Here is a 25,790-nt window from a genome sequence, read left to right on the forward strand (position 1 = left end):
TCAAAAAAATTAAAAAGTAAAAAGAAATGGGTAAAATTACTTTTAAAAATATTTGATTTAACGCAGTATATCTAAAATGTCATGTCAACATGAAATCAATATAAAAACATTAATAAAATATTTTACATTTTTTTATGCTAAGTCTTCAAAATCCAATAGGTATTTCGTTTCACACTTGCAGAGCATTTCAATCTGGCCCAGCCCCCTCTCAAGTGTCCGGCTGCCACGTGTGGCCGGGGGCAGCCGTAATGGCCAGCTCGGCTGTGGACACCACCTTTAAGTTACTATTAGAAGTCACTCTGAGCTGTTTTCATAGTTACATTTTATTTCTTTTGGATAAATGCTTATCTCCAGCATTTCATGCCTACTTCTCGGCGGCAATGTACATCACTTGAGGATAATATATCTAAAAGGAACGCAGTCTACTAATGAGCTTCCTGATGTGGGCTTATTTTTTAAACAAACCAAAAAAAAGGGAAAAATCACAGCTCAACTTGAAAACGTTTTGTGGCTTTGAAGGTGTTTTCTACACTGTGGTACATTCCTGGGACCCCTGTGATCCTGCCTGTGCCGATCCTCACGAAGTGAAGGCACAGTCTCACCAGTTTTAAAGGGTTTGGGCACAGCGGCAGGAACGCCTGTGATGCCTTTCCGGGTCCCTTCTGATTCCAAGTTGCATTAAAAATAGGATACGAGTTAAACAACTAAAAAAGCCTCGAAGTAAGTGTGGAAGGAAGGCTCTAGGGCCATTCTCTGACATTTCAGTTCTCCACCTCCTTCCATGCTGATGGCGGGGCTGCAGCCTCCTGGCCCCACGAGGGACACAGAGCCAGGAGACCTGTTTGGCCTATTGGCCGTGGGCCGATGTGGAAGCATCGCTTCTGAGCACACGCTGGTGGAGGCAGTGCAGGGACCGGCGTGCCTTCTCCTCCTGTCGTGACATCCCGCCACCCGAGCTGCTGTCAGTCCGGGTGGCTGAGTGAGGTCCCCATCCAACAGAGCCCTCCGAGCAACTCATGATGGAAATGTAGTTAGAGCAAGAAATAAACCTTTGTGGTTTTAAGCCCCAAAGATTCTGAGGTTGTTTGTTATTACAGCATAGCTTAGCCTGTCCTAACCCATAATTCAGTTGTTGATTCCATACGTGTGACATCAACTATTCCATCCAGGGTATCTCCCTGAATATTATGGCTTATCACATCTGCTATATAACCCAGGCTTGGTTTTACAGTGGTTTCATTACCAACCATAAAAACTGTAACAGTGGAACTGTATAAACAAACCGAACAGTATTTTTCCTGTAAAACATGAATGTAATATAAATATTTGTCTTTGCCTTCTCTCAGCATCTGTAATGAGAGCAGAAAATTCATGCCATATGTTTATAGTATGAGGGGGGAAGAAAATAGATGTCAACGATTCATCTATGTGGGTGCCAGCTAAGCTGTTTAATATTTTTAATTTATCCATATTCTTTCACATATAAATTCTCCACAAATCACAAAACCCTTACCATGGTCAGTTACCACATTCACAACTGTTTCTACAGAAGGGTCCTTGCGGAGGAGATGAACATGATGCTATGAAGCCAGTTTCTACGACAAGATGAGAAACCACGCAGTGAATGGCTACATAAGACTATGGCCTCTCCCAGCCCAGCTCAACAAATTTAAATATGAAACCACTTCTCTGCAGACTTCAAAAGGCCTATCCTACCTCTAGCTGGAAGCGCATCTGAACATTTGGGATCCTGACAACTCCTGCCCTTTTTTTTTTTTTTTTTGTATCCTCACAGGGAGAAGCACTGAGCATGTTAAGTGGCTTCTGCCTTCTGTAGGACCTTACGATATGGTGGGAGGAAGTGTTATTGCTACCGCCGAGGTCTGTGCCAAGCACAGACTCCAACTTCACACGCAGGGAGCAACGGGGGATGTTTTCATTTCAGAGCTGCGATGGAGTCCTTGATGTGAAGTTGCTGAAGCCTGCCCAAAGTGTTTGCGCAGCCTTTTAGGATGCGAGCCGAGAGGCACAGAGAATGATTCAATTTTCTCCAAATTGGCTCACGGACCAGAGGTTTCTGGAAACTGTCACTATTCTACAAAATCCAATACTACAGCAAGGAACCTTTGTCTGAGCGTGAAGCAAATCTACCCAGTTGAGGCTCTGTCTGGCACCAAGGAGGCAGCCCCTCGCGGGCAGAAGAGTTGTTGGTGGGAAGAGGGAAAGGTTGGAGCACCTTGATGGGTGAGAACCCAAGACATGCCAAGACACGCAAGGCACGAACGGTAACACTAGAAGCTTTCAGTGCACTGAGTGGCACTTGGCAGGTGTTACTGAGCACGGGCAACAAGCCGGGCACTGTTATCTCTAATCCTGACAAGCATCCTATGAGGTAGGGATACAATATCCCCATTTTCCAAGGTTAGATCAAGAGAGGCACATGGAAGAGCACTTGGCTGAGTCTACACACTGCTGTGAGATGACAGAGCCAGGATTCCAACCGAAGTCAGGCTAGTTCCAAAACCTGTGCTTGCAACCACTAAAGAGAAGGTAGAAGTCAAAGAAAAACCTTCATACCTCTAACCAACTGGTCCTACACAATCCAAATATGATGAGAAACATAGGCATTGTGTGTGCTCCTGCCCAAGTATTACTGAGCTCAGGCCACAAACCAGGTCCTGCTCTCCTCCTCCCCACCACACACAATGCACACACTCCTAGCAGAGTGTTGATATTATTATTATTATTATTAATTTACATGTATGTTGCCACACCTAAGCTCTGTGATGACAAGGACAATGCCATGTATCTGCATATGCTCAGAGATTAGTGGGATACCTAACAAATAGTACCAATAAATGTTTGTGATTAAGTAAGGAGTCCATAGGCAAACTATATATAATGTGATCAGCACTGTGATGGATGCATATTTAAAAACCAAAACACAGACTATCAGCTCCATGGAGGCAGGACCCTTTGCTTTCTTAGTCACTGTTACGTCCCTAAAACCTCACTCAAAGAAAAGGGTTTCCCACTATTTGCTGAAGAAAGGGAGGGAAGGTGGGCAGGGGAGGGGGAAGAGCAATCCAGGGAAGTTTTGCGAAAGACCCACATGAACAGAAGTCTGCAGGATACAGAGGTGCTGGTCAGTTAGGTGGACAAGCATGGCTGAGGTCCTTCCAGGCAGAGGAAGTATTCTGGGCAAAGACACAGAGAGGGTGAAAGGTTTGGGAACAGTGAGATTGATATGTGGTTGGAACAAGGAAGAGAATGGTCAGAGATGAACCTGGGACCCCACTGGGATCTCAAATGATGTTTTTATCATTGCCAGCACTTGTATAGCACACGTTAAGCACCCAGGTACCATTCTAAGCACTTTATGTGCAGGACTTCAGTTAATGTTCACAATAAACTTAGGAGTCAGGTACTATTATAATCCCCACTTTACAAACAAGGAAACTGAGGCAACAAGAAGTAGAGGTCACTGGGATCATAAGAGGCAGAACCAGGATTCAGACTCAGGCAGGCCAAAGCCCAAGCCTGCTGCTTATACCCACAGAACATAGCTCACAGTTCGATCCTTTTAGACTGATGAGGTTAGCAAGTTTCAGCATCCCTTCCTAAGAAGGTGCCTAGAGCTGAACAGGGACTCGCTGATGCTAAATGAATCCTTTCCAGCAGCCACCACATTGATGAGATGGGCTGTTTACTCTTCTTAAATAAAGTCTTTCTATACCCCCAGTTTGTCCACTTATAAATACTATGTTTTTTTAAAAAAAATCTATATTTAATTATACAGCATCAGTGAAATTTCACTAGGGGAATGATAATCTAACATAAATGAATGCTTCCAACAGAAAAAGCTGTAATTTAAAATAAATTACTGTGTTAGTCAGAAAAAAAAAATTTTACTCTCTTCATAGAAAAAAAAAAAAATTGCTCACTGGTATTAGGTAGTGCCACTCAATTAGAAAATTGCACCAATAGCAAAGAACCAAATAACCACCCCGACGTCCTCCTCTCCCAGTGCAGATTTCACTGTTGAGCCAGGCCATGAGGTGCGTGCCGCCCGCTCTGGCCTGAGTTTCATTAAGGCTTAAAGTCAATTAAGCCACAAATTGGAACAATCATTCCTCCTTTGCAAAGTATTGATATTTTTTTCCTGGCCGCTTTAGGGCTTTCCCAGCACTCAGGAGGAGATTTATGTTAGACAATTTCTTTCTGATTAAAACAAATCATAGCTCAACAATTCTAATTTCCTCCTTTCTGAGCAAGAAATGATCAGAGAATGCTGAAAATAGTGATCAAACTCATGGTGCAGAGGCCGGTACTATAAAGCCCCATAAAAACACTCCTGAGGGAGGTCTTTCTCGTTCTCCCTCTATGCCCCCCTCCATCTCTCCCTCCCTCTTTCTTCTTTCTTCCCCCACCCCCACCCTGCACTCCCTCTCTTCCTCTCTGTCTGTCTCTTTGTGCCTTGATCTCTCTCCCTCCTCTAGGTCTCCATCTCGTGTGTGTGTGTGTGTGTGTGTGTGTGTGTGTGTGTGTGTGTTTGTCTGCATCTCTCTCTCTCTCTCTCTCTCTCTCTCTCTCTCTCATTTCCCTTTCAGTACATATTTCTCTTGACAGGACAATTACTTATAACCAAAAGAAAAGAGGGACCCTTAGAAGCAAAGCCAACCCAAGCTGGTTTTCTAATCTAAGTAATGGGAATGAAAAGGTTTCTATATTTACCTCCAAAAGCCTACCATCATCTGAGGCCTTTTAATTTCTAAAGCAGTTACTGATTTCTGATCAGCCTTATCTCTCTCGATCACATCCACTCCCAGGTTCAGACCAGCAGTCTTCTGGATCCATCCCTTGCACACGTCCCCTGTGCTCATGGGTTCTGCCTTTTGAGTGATCTTTCTACATAAATGATCCATTTTTCTGTCCCTTGAAATTGAGTTGATTTATGAGCCCACTCCTCAATACAGCAAAATCCCACTTCTCCAGAATGACTAGGGAAGCTGGTTACCTGAGATTTCTCAAATCAGGATTAGGAATTTTCAAACAATGGAATGCAATATGCTTGACACAATGTCCCACAAATAACAACTATTCTTTAACAAGCTAGAAGGCAGTTGAAAAATTTGGGGGCACTTTAGTAGCCTCAACATGAAAATCAACTTACATAGCTAAGTACTTCAGAAAAATAACCTGGTTATCTGTCCCTTCTGCTGGCCTGATTTCCAAAAACAAGCAACCAAATGCTCCTTCTCACTGTGATGGGATACTGCCGTCCAGGTTATAACCCCCAAAGCTCAACCGTCATCCTCAGTCATTCATTCAACAAGTGCTATTTACTAAACGCTTCCTATTGACCAGGGACCATGCGCATACTGGAAAATACCAAGAGGAATACAACAGGCCAGGCTTCTGTCCTCCTACCGCACTTAATCTCTGCTGCTTCTACGCTGTGTGATCTTGGACAAGCCCCTAAACGTCTCTGTGCCTAATATCTTCATCTGAAAACAGGATTCATAATTTTGGCTACCTCATAGGGTTGTCCTAAAATTCAACTGAATTACGGCATTTAAAGTGTTTTGCACAGTGACTGGCACACAATGCCAGCTACTATTATCATTATTATTGCTACTATCATGAAAATAAGAATTAAACAAGTCATCCAACTGAGCATTAAATGGTGGGTATTCCTATTCTTGCCTTAAAGACAATTCTGTTATTTTTAAAAATAAATACGCATCCACACACACATTTTTTTTTTTTCCACAGAAAGCAGATGGGCAGCATGATATCTGTCTCAAAGTAAGGCACAATTACCTCAGTGACAACTGACAGGCCAGTGACCCTCTCTGAGCTTCAGCTGTCCCCTGTCAAGTGGGGGAGTGGAACTAGATGATCTCATAGGGTCCTTTCCAACCCTAAAACTCTACCATTTCCTAACCACAGGGCACCCAAATATAATGTGTTAATTCATAATTTTCCCTACAAAGACAACTGGCTTCACTAATTCACACCTAAACTTCTCATTATATTATTCTTGCATTAATTGGCTTACATCTGTACTATATCCGCTAAAAGTAATGGGTAAAGGAGTTATGCAAAACCCAATGGACCATATGTGACTAAAAAGAACTTTATTTTCAACATATACTTTAAAGTAATATAGAATTGTATCTGCTTTTTTTGAGGTCTGCAGGGATGTCATCAACAATGGCTCAAGTCTGCAGTATGACCATGACCACTGACATCATTGCCAAGTACCCCAGAACGTGCATCAATAATGCAAATTTAGCCAGAGCTGAAAATAAGCATTCGACCAGCTCTCTGCTGCCCACGTTTACAGACCAGACAAGACATGGACCATCCCAAACAGATGGCAATGATCACTATGTGCTTATAAGTGAAAGGGTCTCGCAAGGTCTAACACTGAAATGCATTCCTATTCCTCAAGTACCCATCATCATAACAAGAGGACCCAGAAGGTTCCAGATGGCATGATAAATGACATGAACGGAAGAGTCTGGAATAAAAACTCACCAGCCTGCTTGGCCGCTAAAGATCTGGAGTCACAGTTATATTTGCAACAGTCTGAGAAATAGAGAGAGTCTTGGGCTGGGGGCTGGCAGAACTTTTGTGGGAATGAAAACAGCATCCTCTGAATAGGAAAAGTGCTAACACAAGACAACCCAGAACGGAAGGGACTAAGGGCAGCGTGAAGCTCAAATCTGCCCCGGCAGAAGCCAGGCCTGATGCCTGCTGCATGGAGTCCAGCCTCTCAGTGCACCAGCCACTCAGGTGCAGCCTCATCGGATAATCGGGACAACTGCTCTTCAGTATCTTGCTCAGATTTCCTAGCCTTCCTCCTGGCATAATTATCAACATCCCCTCCTTTGGCTCTTGATATTTCCTGGTTTGAACAATAAATTGTCTGATCACTCTACTCCTAAGAAGGGGCTGTGGTTAAGTAAACATGTTTCTATTTTCACAGAGTTTCTAAGAGTGAAGAGAACCTTTTCCTCCATAATTTTTAAAGATTCTCAGAGCAGGAAACAGTTGAAGGGATGATCATTTTTATCCTTTGGGACTCAGATGATAAGTTTAAAAGCATTCCTTGAATGCCAGGAAAGAAGCAAATAGGTTCAGCTTACCCCTCATCCTTTCCAGCTCCTGGATGCCACCTGAACGGCTAAAGGTGTCTCCGGCCTCCACCCTCCCCTTCTGCAGTTCAGCCTGAGCATCTCTTTCTGCATCACTGTGTGTGGACTGCATCCCCTCTCACTCAGATCCTTCAATGGCTGCCAGGATTTAGAGAATAAAGCCTGCTCTCCTACGAGAATGGAATCCAAGGCCCTGAATAATCTGGCTTTGAATAGCAGCTCCAGCCTCCTCACCATACTACATCCAAACCTGGCTATTCTCCATTCCCGGGACATGCTCCCGTGCGCTGCTCAGGTCAGGCCCTTCCTTCCACTGGAATGTGCCCTCGCCATACGGGCTGCCTGCAGCCCGCCAATGCTTCCGTCTTCAAAGATCCTGCTTTGAAGCTCATGGGGAAAGAAAGCATTTTTCATGAGCTGTAGGAGAACCACTCTTCTCATGCGCACTGGGTTCTGGCAGAGGTATAATTTAGAAGTAACACCTCACGTGTAAAGTTGTTAACAGTAAGGACAATATTCTAAACTGTCTTATATCACCCACTACACCTAGCACATAATTGAAGTTTAATAAATAATTGTACTTTTTTAAAAATTACCTGACAGTCTTTGGGCTAGCTGGTGAACTAGGTTGTGAGAACGTTTGACATTTATAAGCAAACATAAAGATTTGTACCTGCCCTTTTGTAAAAGAAAAAAAAAATCAAACAGCACGAGAATTTTAGGGTGGAACTTCTCAACTTTCTCCTGCATTGGAATCTCGTGGCAGGTTTGCAAAACACAGACTGCTGGGCCCCACCTCCAGGGACTGGTCCAGTAGGTCTAGGGTGGGGCCTAAGAATCTGCATTTCTAACAAGTTCTCCAGTGATGCTGATGCTGCGGGCCAGGGACCATGCTATGAGAAGCACCGTGTAAGTTGCTGCAGGATTGTATGCCATAGGGATCAATCAGTGGAACACTACTGAGACCATTACAGATGTGTCCCATGCTTTCCCGCCTTAAAAACAGCACCCTCCCAGCCCCTCCTTTCATTTTTGTCTTCATATTGCTTACAATTTGGTGTAGATTTTAAGCATCCTATAATTCATCAACTAATTCTCTCCTGGCTACACATTCCAAGTAATTAAAGTTCAGTAATAACTTATTCTTTCTGCTCCAGCACCTGCATTTCATTTGTTTATTTTCCCAGAGTCGTAAATCTGAAGGGCTGTCAAAGTGCCATAATATTAGTACAATAATCAAAGTTAATTAGTCCCTCTCAATAAACAACAACAAAGCCATTACAAAGATGCATTGAAGTTTCTCCCAGCTACCCAGTGTACAGATCACATTGTAGTTGGAACAATTAGAATCTGAGAATGATCGGGTAAATGAATGCCATGTTCTTCAGTCATTTAAAAGGAGACTATGCTCTTCATTTGCACTGATTCATTAACTCCAGGGAAAGCGAAGCAGATCTGGGCTCCGAATCTGCTGCCTGCTGAAGGATACCAAAGCAGACGGAGCTCTCCCCAGCTGCCACGCCTTACCACACACATCCCACACTCCAATAATAGAAGAGGGACAGAGGATGCAAAGAAATGAGAGGGCCAGCCTCACGGCCAGCTTTTAGGAACCTGATGTCTTCAATAACGTTGGATTCATTATTTAGGGAATTTGAGAGATAGAAGTAATAGTTGGGTTTGGATGAGAGGGTGGCCCAGTGGAACGTGGGGGCAGAACCAGGGCAGGTGGGTAGAAGATGCTTAGAGGAAGGTTCTGACTTCAGTACAGAGAGGATTTTCTAATTAAGAGATGAGGGGAAATAGGATGAGATGCCTTGGGAGGGAGGGGCTTACCCACCACTGGAAGAGTTTAAGCCAAACCCAGAGGATCTCTGTCCAGGGACAGATTTTAAAATGCCCACAGCCACTTCTAAGGCTTCCTTTGTTCAGGGTCTTCAAAATCTGGCTACGTCTGCATGCCCGTTGACTAAAGGGAAGGGACTTGTTCCAGGTGAATGCCCTGGGGACTCAGAGTTGGTTCTGCCAGCTCCACTTCTATCCTGCACTAGCCCAGCCTTTGCGGAAGACCAGCCAGCTCCATCCCAGGGCATAGGCACAGGGGACAGGGACAGTCATTTGTCCGCCCCATAGTGATGGGAGGAGCCCCTTGCTCCCTACACCTCAGGTCATCTCAGTATTAACTGACACACTGATGGGAAGCTGAAAAGAGGTTTGGCTACTTCCTAGTACTCTGATCATTTGAAGGAGAAGAAGTGAGAAGAGGAGAAGGAGGGAGAAGAGGAAGAGGAAGATGGGGAGAAAAAGGAAGGGGCAGGAAGAGGAGGAAACATTTTTGATGAAGATTTCTGAGACTCTACCTCAGGGATCTATGCTGAACTCAGCCTTTCCTGAAGCTACCATTTTCTGAGTCTCTACTATGTGCCAGCCTCTGTACAAAAGAGCATATATATCATTTCACTTCGTTCTCACCATGACCCTGAGAGCCACTATTAACACCATTCTGCAAGTAAATAAGTCAAGGTTTAAAGAGATGACCGAATTTGCCCAGGGACACCCAGGGAGCACACGCTGGAATCAGAACTGGACCCCAGGTCTGTATGCCTCCAAAGCTCATGCTACTTCAACACCACTGGGCTGCCTGCCTATAAATTTTAAAAAAACAGCCTATTTTAAACATATGCTTAATATAAACCTTAACCAATTACAGTGTGTGTTGCCCTGTTCTGAGACTGGCTGCCTTGTCTATAGCTGCATCTCTATCTGTCCTTGCATACGAGGTTTTATTGGCACAAAGAGCATTTCTCCTCTCTGTTTAATCTAACACCTGCTACGTGTGAGATTCTCTGTAAATGGCCCATAATAAGTATGAAAAACAGCCTCTAGCATATTTTTTTCCTTTTAAATAACAGAGAATAAATGCCTAGTGACCAGAAGCAGGTCTTTCAGCCATTGGCTGAACACCATCTGAAGATGAAATCCGTCTCTTCAAACTATGTCAAAATTGCTTAATAAGAACTCAGGGGACCCCACAGTAAAGAAAGGATGAATCTGCTTTGGATTTCACATGATTGGGAGTGATGGTTTGGAGCCGGCCACCTAGGCTTGACTTTCACTCTCAAACTCTGTGGTTAATCACAACCCTCGTTAAACAAAGGTTACAATGAATATAAAGTTTGAAGGATACCATTCAAGACTGAGAACTGTGGCCAGAATTAAAAAAAAAAAAAAAAGCGAACACACAGAGATGGTGATCAAAGAACAATGAATAACATTCAGGATTAGGTCAAGGCAAAATTTTTGCAATGAGAAATAAAATGGAAAACTTAGAGGGTAAGTACTAAGCACACATTTCAGGCATTCTGGAGACAGAGAAAATGCAGAATATTTTAGCAACCAATTATATCTACGAGGACAATGAATAATTTATCTGATAAAGAATCTTTCCTGGGCCTGTGACAAGAAAGGTCAAATAGCCAACTTAAGTAGAAGAGTAAGTACACTATGAACCATTTGAAATGGAAGTCTGGGGAGAAAAGAGCTTCCTTTGGTGAGTTTCATCAACTCCATCAGGTTACAAAAAGCCACCTGTGAAGCTCTCTTTCCTCAGGAACACAGGTAACCTCATATCATGAGCAGAGAAACATTCATGCATAGACACGTCAGTCTCTCTGAATACAACACTGGGATAAGTCCTTGAAAAAGAGAGGCCAGTCTTCTGACCACGCAGGACAGGGATTTTATATTGGGTAACAAGATAGCTTTGGGGCTGGAAAAATATAGCTTCATATCCTGGATCTACCACATAACTGCGAGCTGTGTGAGCTCAGGCAAGCCTCTTCCCTTCCTCTAGCCTCCAATGCTTTATATGCAAAATGGTTTAACAAACACATAACATAAATAGTCCATTGCTAAATGCTCAGCCCAGTACCTAATAGAGAGACAACTATGAATACCCAAGCCCCACCTGCAGGTGACCATAACAATATGACATTTTGCAAACAAAAATGTCCTGAGGGAGAACTCTAGAAGTTTATCTTTACCTTTGTCCATATGTGCATGCGGTTATTGATTTAAGCAAGTGGTTTATACAGTTCTTGCTGGCTCACAGACTTGTTGATATCATACTTTATTTATTGAAAATCCAATACTATACATAAAAACAATTTTTAATGCAAAGAAATGAGGAACAAATCTAGCAGCTGATTTAGGATGAACTTTTCCCAATAATCCATTGCTATTAATAATATTAATAGTTTTTAGATTTTTGTTTAGCTGAAGATCATTGAAAACAATGAGGATGAGCCCTATAACTTGTGATGCATTGAACTGCAATCTTTTCCAAGACACATCTCCAGTTTCGACGGGCAGGAGGCTTGTAAAGTACCTACAACACGTGCTGCACGACCCCCCCAGCACACAGCACACACACATCACATCAAAGACGGCATCTCCACTTTGGCCTTCAGTTTGGAAAGGCAAATTATGGGAATTAAACTCCTATTATCAAAGGAGATTGGGGGAAATTCCTGCAAAAATCAAAGCTATACCATCATAAAGTCACAGAGTGGATTTGAGGGAGCCTAAAATTAGCTGGATTTCACCAGTTGTCCCTAAAAGTATAAGCAATTTATTATTCAACATCCTAGCCCTTAATATCATGTCACGAAAACACGGGGTGTTTGTACCTATTTAAAGGACAGTAAAGTGTCAAACCCACATGCCTAATACATTGGTTGGTACTTAAGTATTCCATAGCTGAAAATAATATTAAAATCATTATTCCCAATGTTAAATGAAGCTGCAATATGACATAATACTGTCAGCTTTCCACATGCCTTCACTCCAACGAGATAAATAAACCCTGTATCAACCGTATTGACAACTAGAATAATTACAATGCTTCAGTCTCTACAGCATCAAACTATGTGACTACAATCAACAGAGCATGTGCTCTCCCTAACACATGTACATTCCATTACCTCTGACTAATAAATCTTTTCTCTTTACCCCTCATCTCCCTGCTTTCTCAATAACCATTTTGATATAAACCGTTGCTTGCTGTTCCTGATGACTGATCCCTTAATCATCTTCCTTAAATATATGCAAAGTGTATTTCTTTGTAAATACAAAAGAAAAAGCAATCACATAAATAATTAAGATGGCTTTTCAAATGACAGTTGAGTGCTAATATGAGCTCCACTGGAAAATACTAATCAACAAACTAAATACACATCTATTAAAATGTAGGAGTCCAGACAGATGAAGACAGAAAAATAATTCATTGCAACTCCATTGGAATCACGCTGATAAACATCCTCCCTATAGCTCCTCTTCCAACTACTTAGAGAGATAAGAAAAGTAAGCATCTCTCTGTACTCTCATGTATAAGTAAGAAATTATTATTATTGTTGTTATTAATAGCAACAGCTAACATTTAATTAAGCACAATCTATTCCCAGCAATGTGTTAAACACATGTATAGTCAATGCATTTAATACTCACAGTCACCTATATCTCCAGCATAGATATTAATATTTGGATTTTACAGATGAAGAAACTAAGGTTTAAAGAAGTTAAGACATTTGCCCAAGGTCATAGGTTGATCTGCTTCTAATCTTTGCCATTATTATGCAGCACATTTTATAGCCCTTGCTAAATGAAGAGGGCTTGCCCGCCACAAGAGACACCTGCCCAGGAGGCACCCTGAAGACCACGCAGCCTGCCCTCTGCACAGCTTTTGGGACTCTCAGTCAGACACCCACGGGACAACAAGAACAGCTGAGCCGAGTCTCTGTTGCACTGCTCTGGCCGAAGGTATGCCATCCTAACCAGTCTCTAGGATGACTTGAAGTCTGGGCCAAATAAAAAGGCAGGCCCAAAAAGACTGGGCTCAAAGTCTTTCTCAGGGATCAACCCTTCCCACCAAACTCAGCGTGCTTGTATCGCTTCTTCCTGATGACAGGGGGACGGGTCCAAGATGCGTTCTGGGCGATCAGGAGGGGGTCTCACAGTAATTCCAAGGAAGGGCCCTCAGCCCCTTTTGACATGCCAGCCCACTACGACAGGAAATATTGGTTGTCTCAGTCTCCAGTAGATGCCAGAGCTTCGGAACAGCCCCTGGGCCCCACATTTCACATATGGGCAGCCGCATAGGTGAGCCCTCTTACACTTCCTGTTTCACTCTGTATGTGGTAAACACGTGTAGTAAGGACCTGGCACAAGTGAGGCAGGCTGCACACTCAAACACCCCCTCCCCCTCACTTGATGCCTCCTCCACCACAGCTGTTTCCTCCTTTATCCAACTGGTAAGTGCGTGGGGGACCTCAGGCCTGTCTGCTCCCACAGTATCCAACCTCATTCCTTCCCAGGACAAGAAGTTTTAGACCCCAAGCTTTAGGAGTCTAAAATCTAGAAACTATAATAAGGTGAGCGGAAGGAGGAAGGGAAAGCCCCACTTAGGCCTTTCAAGAGCCCTACATTCGGTTGAGGGGTTTTGCTGTGACTGTTTATAAAGTGCATTTTGATACCTTCTTGGCTATTGTTCTTTTTATACAATGTCGCTCAGAAAGTGTACAGAGTGGGACATGCCAGACATCCACTGAAACAACAACAAAACCCCATTCTGGTAAATACTAATTGAGAAAGGACAGTAAAAACCACAGCACTGCAGGGACTCTGACGTACCCCTCGGTGGCCCAGACCTGCAGAATTCACATGACACCCGCACATACAGACGGTGCTGCTAAGTAAGAGAGAACCCACTCCATTCTGAAAATATGAAGATAAACTACAAATTTCCTACTCAGCCAGCCTTAAGGCTCCTTGGAATAATGAGAAAAATATTAGGTACCTGCCTTAGAGGTCAGTCTGTAATCTACTTAAGGACCAGAGTGAGGCAGACGACGTCCTCAGGTAGGGGACTGCTTAAGGTCATTGGCAGGAACCCCACTTCCAGAGATGCTTCATTTAAATACGATAGGGGGCTGACGGACCCATCCTCCCTCCTTTTTTAATTATGGTAAATGGATTGGCCTTTTAAGAGGATGGTTTACTTCTGCAGTGCCCGTGTTATCCAATTTTAATTGTTTTCCATTCTTCTTTTATTTCTAACTTTGGAGCATCCAAAACGTCTCAGCAGGAGGGCATTTTCCCATGAAATCATTATTAGTAGCAGTAACTATATATAGGCTGTTACTACAATTCCATATGAAATATGTTTCCATTTAAGTTATATTTTACTAAGTAACTGGACTGCCCCAAAAGTGGTTTGAGAAGTATATAAAGGTTATTTTCAATGGGAAGGGATTGCTTGGGACAATAAGGTAGGTCAGAGTAGCTTTACCTGGTAAGTAGGATTAATCCTGAAACTAAGCACTCAAATAGCACCTAATGATTTTGAAAACAAAGCTTGAAAGGTAATGAACATGTTTGTTGCTGGATGTGGCAGAAGAGCCAGGCTGCGGGGCGGAGTACGTGGACTTAGGGTTTGGAGGACAGATGGATGTGCTAGGAGCTCTGTCCACCAGTGTGTGACGCTGGCAAGTCTCTTCGCTCTTCTGAACCCCGCATCGGCTCTTGTGTAAAACAGAGAAAACCAGGCTTTTGCACCCTCCTGAATGAGGACATAAAGTGCATTGCCGAGGACACAGCACATGACAGAAACACAATATAGAGTGTGGCAAATGTAGGTTTGCAGTTGTGTATAATGAAAATGATACAATAATTAATAAGTAAAAATACAAGAATACACTCTGTGTTTTGTGTACTCACAATGGTAAACCTCCTTTGCCCCACTCTGTAAATGGCGGTTCTTGGGTGCCGCAAGGAGGGTGTAAGAGTAACATTCCACCACCTGAGAGGCGGACATGAATGTTCTGGACCAGAGCAATTCTGGGAATGTACAGTGAAGTCAGGATGAGAAAGGCCAGGCAGGGAAGAGCAAGTTGGGGAAGGAAGCGTGAACTCTATCTCCTGAGCTCAGACTGCCCAAGGAGCCTCGGCACATGCAAGCCAACACCGGACCAACGCTGAGTCAACTGGCCTGAAGACTTCTGAGTGAGCTTTTGCTGCAACAGAACACTTTGGATCATTTCGAGAATCTCCTGGGAGGTACCGATATGTTGCAGTACCTTCCCAATTCTGATACTGTCATAGGATTCATCCCCAATAAAGTGTGAACATGCTCAAGCTGGCCAGCAGCTGGGAAAACTGGAGTTGGTCAAATTGACCTTGAGTAACACGAGAAGGTGGTATTTAATGATGTAACAGACAAAAATCCCCTCGCAGAAATGAGGTAAGGAAGGGCCTGAAGGGAACTGGATCAACTCATATCAAGGCGGGGCGGGGCCCTGAAACCCCAGCTCGACACAGATTACCTAGGGAAGTTCTCTCACACTCGGTGTTAGTAGTGCAATGATATCAAATGGCAATGGTTGAGTTTCTTCAGTCTACAACCTATAAAATTTGCTATAACATTTGAAACACAAGCAAGTACTAGTTTTGTTTTTGTTCCCATTTCCTTTGCACACAGCCCTGACAGTGAAATTTGGGGGTAATTTTTCTCTGGGAGTCCTGTTGCAATGCTGGTCAACCTCAAGTTACCATAAGTAAAATGAAACTGTACAATGATGAATCCTATCATCTGAAACTGATACATAGGTACCCAGTTATGGCTTAAAAGGCAAGAAAGAAAACTAAATGGTGGGTCTTTGACATCATCCCATTCAAGCTTCTTCATTAGAGATGAGAAAACTGAGGTACCAAGTAGATTGAAATTTTTGCCAAAGTCCCATAGTTGATTAGGGCTAATCCAGGAATTTCTGCCTCTAAGCATCAAACAATAGTTATAATGGGATAAATCCAGATGACGCCATTCCCATATATAAGGAAAAAGGAAGACAATTTTTAAAATGCATAAATAATTGTTTTAGCATTATCTTCCAAGACTAGTTTAAACATTAATATTATTGGATAATATGGTTATTATAGTATCACTAGGGCCACTGGAATTTGATTTTTCTAATTTAAATATAGCATCAACTTTACAAGCTTGACACTCTCTGGTTCTGGGAGCTCTTCTACGCTGACAGTGTGGATAGAAACTGGCACGACAACACTAGATGATGAACTGGGAAGCTGCTACCAAAATCTGAAAAACATCTGCCTCTGAACCAATGAGCCCACCGCTGAGATTCGGCCCTATGGGTGTACTCACAAACGTATGTATCAAGAATGCTCACTGCACCAGTTAAGATCCGCTTTTGAATGAAAATGCAAGAGAGCCTGAAGTTTCAGAGTATCACTTGGAATAGAAAAACAATGAAAGCAACCCAAATGTCCTCCAAAAAAGGGGACTGGTTAAAGAAATTACAGCATACGCACATGAGGGACTATTGTATAACAGTTAAAAACAATGAGGTAGATCTTTATGAGGAAGGTAAGAGCTGAGTATTAAGTTAAAAAAAAAATCAAAGTACATTACGTGTGCGTGTTTGTAAGTATATACAAACTTTTTCTGGAAGAATACACAAGAAAGGTTATAATACTTAGCTCCCAAGAGAAGGACTCAGAGGGACTTTCTCTTTTTATTTAATACTTTCCCTTTTTGTATAAGCTATATAATACCATTTATTCTCTTTATACAATTCTAAAAATTACAACTATACCACCTAATAGAGGTTATTACTTTTTTAACTTGGGAGTTAGAAAGATACTAAGATAATAAGGGAAAAAAGTGGACCCTGCTTTGTATTTTTAATTTAACCCCAAATAATAAATCCAGTGAGATTAAGGCACAGGTTTGTTTGAAATATAATGAATTTCAAATTCAGCTTGAAAAAGCAGAAACAAATCTTCCTTTTCTTGACTTCCATAAATTTTCAGTCCAGAACCCCAGACGTTCTCTTAAACAAACCATGGTCTATTTCTTCACACAGCAAGAAATCTTCCACGGTGTTCGGAGAATAAAGACAGGCTTGGCCAGGATGCGCCCATCCCCTTCCCATTCTGCTCCCCCAGCACACGGCCGTCATCCCCTCCCCCACCTCCTCCTCCCACCTCTCTGCCTGCTGTGACCTCCCCCTTCTCCCACCTGCTCCCTAGTCTTTCTTGAGCTCTCAGCTCACTGAATTCTTTCTCGGGGACTCTGATGCCCCCCACCTCCTGGGCATCAATCTCCATTTTGTAGCACCACGTGCTTCAGAGTACCATGTACCTTTACCTCAAGTTTACACCAGGGTTTATATTTCTTTGATTAAATCTGTCTTCTACTCTAGGTTGAAATTTCTGTAAAGACAGTGGGAACATCTGTTTTTCCTTAACAGCAGGCCCCAGTACCTGTGACAGTGGCACACCTCATAAAAATGTAAATAAATGACAATCGAATAAAAGAATATGGTCCATACCTCACACCAAAGCCCACTGATCATGTTAAATGAATGAATCAGACTGGGTCCCTCTTGGGACCCTCTAATGTCTTCCTCACCATTGCTTCTTGAGGCCCCACGCAACACCCCTGGAGCATCTCTGCCACTTCTTCCCCTTCCATTTGGCTCCAGCCCCACGAGCCTCCCTGCCGATCCTGGAATCCCCCAGGCACCTTCCCACCTCTGCACCTTTGCACACACCGTTCCCATTGCTTAAAAAGTATCTCCACTGACATGGGCACCACTTACGTCTTCATTTCATTCCGGCCTCAGATCAAGTGTCACAGCTTTAGAGGGGTTTCTGCTGACCACCCAATCTGAAAAGAGTCCACGCTGTCCCTCCTTACCCCTCACACTCCTTCATTGTCTTTCACTGTGCTTATAACAACGTGACATTATGCCAAACATGAAATGCAATTATCCCTCTACGGTCTGTTTCTCCTACCTAGATGGAGTAGGGATTTTGTTTTGTTTTAGGCTCCATCCTTAGCCCCAAGAGCACTGAAAACCCTCAGTGAATGTTTGTGCATAGACATATCAATACCAACACCTACACAGAGAGAAAAAGCCAAAAAGGACAAACCAGAGACAGGGTTAAAGTCTGCTCCTTTCTAAGCCTAAACACTAGAAGCATAACAATCTTAGCTGGATTCAGGGGCATTGACCACATTTTATTTTTCTTAATAAATGAGCTAGATGAGTAAACATTCTCAAACCCCTGACTAATAAAGCAAATGGCATTGACAATGAACTGTAAACAAACTTGTGGATGATAACAGGCTTGCTTGTCCTTTTCATTCATAAACTAAACAAACTGAATATGGCTTTAAAAAAAAAGAAAACATTATTCTAAGAGCAACAGATTTTATGTACTATACTAAAACTTCCATGTGTGTATCCTAGTGTGTGTATTTGACAATTAAAAAAAATAGTCAAGTGTTTGCTTACCCATTCTCCTAAAATGCGTGACACGGCTTCATTGGCTCTTGTCATGTTCCTACAGGCCAAGATCACATGAGCACCGTGGAGGGCAAAAGACTTGGCAGTTTCAAATCCTATGGTTTAAAGGAAAGTCAACATTAGAAAACACAAATACAAAACACTGAGTCTTGATGAAAGGGCTTTATCAAACACTACATATTGTACCCAAGGGGTTCTCAACCAGAAGCAGTTTTGCCCCTTAGGAGACAGTTACAAAGTCTAGAGCTATTTCCAGTGGCTGCAATTGGGGATGGCATGCTATAGGCCATCTAGTGGATAGAGACCAGGGATGCTACAAAATATCCCATAATGTACAGGACAGCACCCATGACAGATAGTTATCTGGCCCAAAATGTCAACAGTGTTGAGGCTGAGGAACCTGCCCCCAGAACACAGTGATTTCAGAGGTGAAGGCCAAGCCATACTCTTGTATTATGTGATAAAGACAGATGTATATATAGATATAGATATACATATACATATACATAGATATATAAATATAGATATAGAATTATCTCTAGATAGATAGATATAGATATAGATATATCCAATAATAAGGTGCTTTACTTAACCCCAAACCCAAATATATCTGGAATTACGTTAAATATAAATGGCCTAAAAACTGCAATCAAAACATATGTAACATATATACACACAAATATATAACTAATAAAAAGAGGTTGAGCTAGGCCAGTCAGCCAATAAGAGCCAAATTTAGAAGCCAAGTTGAGTTCAGGATGCAACCCATTGTGTCAAAAAAAAAAAACAAACCATCAAAATATTGTCAGACTGGATAAAACATACACATACACTATGCTCCTTACAAAAGTGTGTGTGTTATGTTTTCAGACAGGACATAATGATAAGAAAGTTAAAAGTAAAAGAATGAGAAGGGATGAACCATGTAAATACTAACCAAAAGAAGTCATGTAAGAGAAAAAGCTGAATATTTCATAATACTCAGTTTCAATCCACCACGAATATGTGACAATTCTAAATCTGTATGCACCTAACTCTGTGTGTCAAAAACTTATAGAATTAAGGGGAAAAAAAAGAAAAATTCATAATCAGAGTGAAGGATTTTTAACATATCAATAATATAAAATAAGCAGTCAAATACGAGGTATACAGAAGATTTGAACTACACAATTCAAAGCTGGAAATAACTGAATAAACACTGAACACAACAGCAAAATATACATTCAAGTACTTAAAGAATATTTATCAAAATTGACCACTTGCAGGGCCAAAAGCAAGTCTCAACAAATTTGAAAAGATTAACACTGGAAAATGTGCCCTTGGACCAAAATGGAATAAAGTTAGAAATCAATTACTAGATCCTAGAAAATTCCCCTAACTGAAAAGCAAGTAATACATTAAGTAAATAAGAAATTATGACTCCAAAAATTGCAATAAAAATTATAAAATATTTTAAAATGAAAAATTACAAAAACTTTGCATATCAAAACTATGGCACATAGCTAAAGCCATGCATAAAGGACAATCTATAGCCTTACATTTGTATATTAAACCAGAAGATGAGCAAAGAGTCCATTAAGAAAATCTTTAAAGCAGATAATTAAACCTAAAGAAAGTAGAAGGAAGGTAATAAAAATAAAAGGAAAAACTAATAAAGATAAAACAATCATAAAATACGGAGAAAGAAAGAAGCCAAAAGTCATTTCCTTGAAAAGAAATTGATAAACGGCTAGCAAGGCTTAGAGAGAGAGAGAGCATGAGAGTGCACAGCAGCTCACAAAACACACCCAAATGGCCAGTATCAGGGATGAATAAAAGGACATCACTACAGATCCTACAAACCCTAAAGAGATCTTAAGAAGATATGGTGATCAACTTGACACCAATAAATTTAAGATACAGGTGAAAAAGACAAAGTCCCAGAAAGACACTACTTAAACACTGACCCAAGAGGAGAGAAAAGAAACAAAAAGGCCCATATGTATTTAAAGAGAATTCTCAGAACGAAAACTTTGGATCCATATATCTTGAACAGTAAAGTCTACCAAACATTAAAGAAAATTAGAATATCAACTTTACATCACCCCTTATAAGAGAAAAAAGAAGAAAAACAATTATTTTTATAAGGCTTAAACTCATTAGTTATGAGGGAAATTCAAGTTAAAGATACAGTGAGATACTACTACATAATTACTATTACAATGGCTGATTAAAAACAACTGAACACATCAAATGTTGCCAAGGATGAGGAACAACTAGGATATATATACATCACTGATTTGAAAAGGAGAAGAGGAGAGGGGAAGGGAGAGGAGGATGGGGACAGTCTAGTTTCGGAGCTTGAACACCACACCACTGCTCTGGAATGTAAAATACCGAGTCTCGCAAGCTATGTGGAAAACCATACGAAGCAGGGGTCCCCCAACCCCAGGCCATGGACTGGTACCATGGCCTGTTAGGAACCAGGCTGCAAGCAGGAGGTGAGTGGCAGTGAGTGAGCAAAGCTTTGCTCACATTACCACCTGAGCTCTGGCCCCTGTCTCCCCACAAACCCCCCCGTCTGTGGAAAAATTGTCTTCCACAAAACTGGTCCCTGGTGCCAAGAAGGTTAGGGATCAATGATATAGAATACACTGCAAACACAAAGAAATCAATTTTACTAGGAGAGGCAGCAATGCAACTCACCTGAAGCCTTGTCAAATGACCATGTTATTGTTTCCAAAATAATATTAATATGTGTGAAAAATCAGAGTATCATTATCTTGCTGAGATTGCTGTGTGAGTCTAGCAAAGTTCATCCATTCATATCCCTTCCATACATCTAACCTCCATAGAGGCCAGCCTATTTATATAAACTAGTTCTCAAGGGAAGCCAGCACAGCACAGTGGAACATTCAAACTCAGGGGTTTGACACACTTGGGTTGATCCTCGCTCTAGCTATTTATAAGTTATGGGACCTAAGGCTATGCCTTTAACCCATCAGAAACTTGGTTTTCTCTTCTTAAAAAGGGAGGGCAAATAATAAACATACACTAAGAGCTTCACATAACCATAGTAGGTGGGAAACAAATGTTAGTCCCCAGTTCTTTCTAAAATCCTTGCTGTAAAGCCTTTTACCACCTCTCTGATTTGTATGACCTACAAAATATACTAGTCTTTATGACTAAAAAATTAAAATTCTCTCCTACATCTGCTTCCAAGAGCTGACTGGCTTTAACATCAACCAGAATTTAAAGAAATTAGCTACACAATCCACCATTCCATTTGTCTAAATACTGGAATACACGTGAACTTCATTGTTGAGATAACCTGAGTCATTTTTCAGATTATTCCAAGTTCCATAGCCCAAGACATTCACTTTGCATTACCTAAAGATAACCTCCTGTGCTTGACTCTGATGTTAAAATAATGCACAAGAGATTTCATATCTGAATTATTCGACACCTATATTCTCTTGCCTCCTCTTTGGTATATGTAGTACAGGTGCTTGAAGCCATATTTCCAAGCCAGGAGGCAAGAAGACAATAATTGAAATTTACTCTCTTCGATCCATGATGCCAGTGCCACCCCTTGTCCCCAGTGAGCAAAAGGTGCACACCGACATCATTTGGGAAAAGAGAGAGAAGGGAAACACCAGGTTTTGCCGCCCCACTGTTCCAAAACTCAATGGGAACAGGCACGGGACAAAATCTTGCTGACTGATGGGCTGCCCCAATCAAGCTAATGCAACACTGACAGCCAAATGGAGATTACGTGAAGGGGCCAAAAACGACTTCACTTGAATCCCAGGACTTTACACACCCAGATCTTGCTGAAACGATGGATACTGTGTCCTCATGAAATGTCCAGGTCAGAGCAGTCATCAGAAATATTTATCATCATGTTTTCATCAAAGCATAAAAAGAAAAAAAAAAATGACGCAGGGGAGAGGGGACACATGGTGGACACAGTGCTGAGTCATTTCTTAGCAGCCATACCTCTGACGGACTGAAAGAGCATCCACACGATGCAGGGCCAGGCAGGGCTTTGTTTACCTAGTTTATCAGGTTACCTGTAAGCACCCTCGAATCTTTGCCTTTTTCATCTCTGCGTCCCAAGGGACCCACACTCAGTAGGAATCAATAAACATCTGCCAAAGGAACGAATGGTTCTCACAGATTGTTAATAAGCTACAATTCTGGATGGTACTAAAACAATCCAAATTGTTTCAAACAATTCAGGGGACCCTCTAACTTCCTTTCTAACAAATAAATATTAAAACCATGCAAAGACACCTCTCACTGCCGTCTTGAATGACACTACCTAGAAATCTGCTGGGGGGAAATAAGTCATGGCCTTTTTCTATCAAAATTTATTTTCCCAAACAAACCTGTTAAGTCATGCTACCTCGCTTGACAAAATAACCTCTGGCAAGGGACTTTTTATTGCCAGAAAGAACACATCTGACATGATAGCAGCAACGGGCTGTGGCCACAAGTTTGCGCCCGGTCTCCTTTAGGTCATTCCTGACTCTGGTTATGGTTGAGCCATCTGTCCCTGTGTCCTGGGAAACTACACTGCAGGCCTCTCATCTTCCTTTAGCTAAGCAATGCCTTACATGTTGCTAGTCTACTCTTAAAAGCTGCAACAGACAACTCCATTTCCTTATGGTTTACAATTGCCTTTGGAGAAGAAACAAAGCATGGATATTTCAAAAGATGATGGCTTACCAGGAAGGACCATAACATTTTTTATAGTAAGCCATATTTCTGGAGTGTGGACTTTTAGAAAAAGTTTAATAATGCTACCTACTGCAAGAGTCCTGGACAAGCCCAGGAGAATAGCATCCCTCGCTCCTAAAATACCACAGCTGTGACCAGTTTAATTAGCTAAATGTAGTAATGCTAAGCCAGTTCTGCACAGTGCCAAAGTTTGTGCAAAATAATGAAGGCAGAGGTTGACTAAATTTAATAACCTGATTCATCTTATAAAAATTTAACTTTATGACAATGTTTACATTGAGCCAGCTTAACTGCACTGAGGTGGCAAGACTGCGTTCAGAAGAATATTTAAAGCTAATACTACAAAGAAAATAAAGAAACACCTTTTAAAACAATGGGCAGCATCAGTTTTTCAACTCTTCTTACATCTGATCTGATCAAGAAAATTAAGTGGCCATGGAGGTTTAATATCTCTCTGTCTTGGGTTTTAGGTTTTGCATACAGACATCAAGGTACCATAAAAGGTAAAACATAACAAAAAAAAGCAAAACAAAAACAAACAAACAAAAAAACCCTTCCTCTCTTACACGAGTTTTCATTCTCTAAATGGTGATCACAGGATAAATCAAGCCCATGGACCTATTTTGTTTGGTCCATCTTTTGTTTCCCTCCCTCTTTCCCTATTCCCTTCCTTCCTTCCTTCCTTCCTTCCTTCCTTCCCAATAGGAATTAGTCGCCAGCATTAAGAAAATCGGCAAGCTTGCATATCCGAAAGTAGATATCCAGCTTCTCTGAAGAGCCTACCACCCAGGGCCCCCAAACCCCTCGTTGCCTCAGGCTAAAGATGGGTTTGTGCTATCCCGATGGCCACGCTCACAACCACGCTGCTCACACACCTGCCAGGCCGCTGCAGGCCTTTGAGGCTCAGGCGCGCATTGTCTGGAAGATTTCTCCAGAGACAATGGCTCACGCCTTACCACAAAACGGCCTTAATCAAAATGCACACATCCGAATTGTTGGATCTTAAAGAATGTTTCACACCGACCTGCTTGAGATTTTATTTGAGCCATGTCACATCCTCCGCTGTGAAGCATGAGAAAATCAGGATGCTGGCTAGGTCTCGGACAACCCGGAAGCAGCACTGGGCTTTGCGCAGAGGAACGCAAGGGTGAGGATTTGGGGATGTGCAGGAATTTGCATACATGGCACAAGCTCCTTTACCCTTCTTTGCATTTCCCAAATGTCACCGTGTGATAGCAGGAACTCTAAGCCAAGAACTGTATTGGGACCAAAGGACACAAATATGAACCAGGCAAGCAGTTAGGACAAGGTCCATGACACAATAAGGTCAAGGGCCGGCAAGGGGCCCCATGTGAATGAGGAACGGGAAACGCAACGGGAGAGGAAACCCTGGACACCAACTAAAACTGTGGGGCTCTTCTGAGCGCTAGAGGCAATGTGTGAAAGAACCTGGGCAGGGAGTAGCACTACAAATTAGTAGCAGTAGTACTATTTTATCCATTTAAGATACCTCTGGTGGTCATGCAGAAGGTGGACTTGCTGAAGACACTGAAGCCTTGTGACCAGCTGGGAGAGGATGAAGTGCCCTCTTCCACTGAACAGGTAAGGGGAAACTAGAAAACCATTTGGGAAGTGAAGATCTATAAAGCCTGATGACTGTCTGCCTCTTCGCTTGAAAGAGCACCCAAGGTCTCCAAGAAAGCCAGCTGGGTCACGGATGATGTTGGCAATGATTTACCCAGACAAGAAATGCAAAGGAGGGGGCAGTGTGCATGTGTGTGTGTGTGTGTATGTGCGCGTGTGTGGGCGTGGCAGTGGAGAGGGATGGGGCGGTGGCCACACCCAGTGAGACACGCTGCTAGGTTGGATGGACAGGGATAGAGTCATCGATGTCTCAGACACAAGGAACATGAGGCTAGGCGCCCCATCCCAGCAATTACTGGTAACGCTCCCATTGAAGCAGGGGCTGAGAGCAAGGCCCCTTTTCTCCCCAGTGTCAGGAAGCTTCCTTCTGGTCTGAGTTTTTTAATTTTCTCCATATTGTGGATTTACTTGGGCAGTGTCCCCATTTACTGTAAATTATGGATTTAATTATCATTTTTATTAAGATGCCCAAAGGAGTTTTGGGGCTTACAATGCCCATAATTTCTAATGGGTTGTTATTATTAATTTATAATTGTGAAACACTGGAGACAAATGTTACTTGTAACTGTACACAATAAAAAGACCACAGAATGCGATTCCCTTCCGCAACTCTTCTTCAGGAACAGACCACTAAAGCTTCGTTAGGGACCAACCAACAAGTTGCAAAATCTTACAGCACAAGCCCTCTTCCCCGCCCAGAGATCTACTGTCATCTATAGAGCAAGAAGATAAGCTTAATGTCTTCCATCTTGAGTTAGATTTGAGGACAATTCAAATTTTAGGGCAATTTTTGTGTTAAACCAGTAGCTTAAAGAGTCCAAGTTTCTCCTATGTTTTCCTATAAATACAAGTACCCTGCTGTCCAAATTGATCT

At 42.1% G+C, this 25,790-nt stretch overlaps 1 protein-coding gene across 2 annotated transcripts in view; it reads right to left on the bottom strand.

Annotated features, from left to right (window-relative positions):
* The window catches only part of WWOX (WW domain containing oxidoreductase), a 475,224-nt gene that overhangs the window by 407,299 nt on the left and 42,135 nt on the right, over positions 1 to 25,790 (bottom strand). For both annotated transcript variants that reach the window (XM_054579152.1, XM_054579151.1), the window contains exon 5: positions 18,539 to 18,645. In XM_054579152.1, coding sequence (XP_054435127.1) covers positions 18,539 to 18,645 — 107 coding nt within the window. The remainder of the gene's footprint in view (positions 1 to 18,538; positions 18,646 to 25,790) is intronic.

Source organism: Pteronotus mesoamericanus, unplaced genomic scaffold (genome assembly GCF_021234165.1).
Source record: "Pteronotus mesoamericanus isolate MK-2021 breed Mesoamerican mustached bat unplaced genomic scaffold, CSHL_Meso_final contig_52, whole genome shotgun sequence".
In the NCBI taxonomy this organism is placed as follows: Eukaryota; Metazoa; Chordata; class Mammalia; order Chiroptera; family Mormoopidae; genus Pteronotus; species Pteronotus mesoamericanus.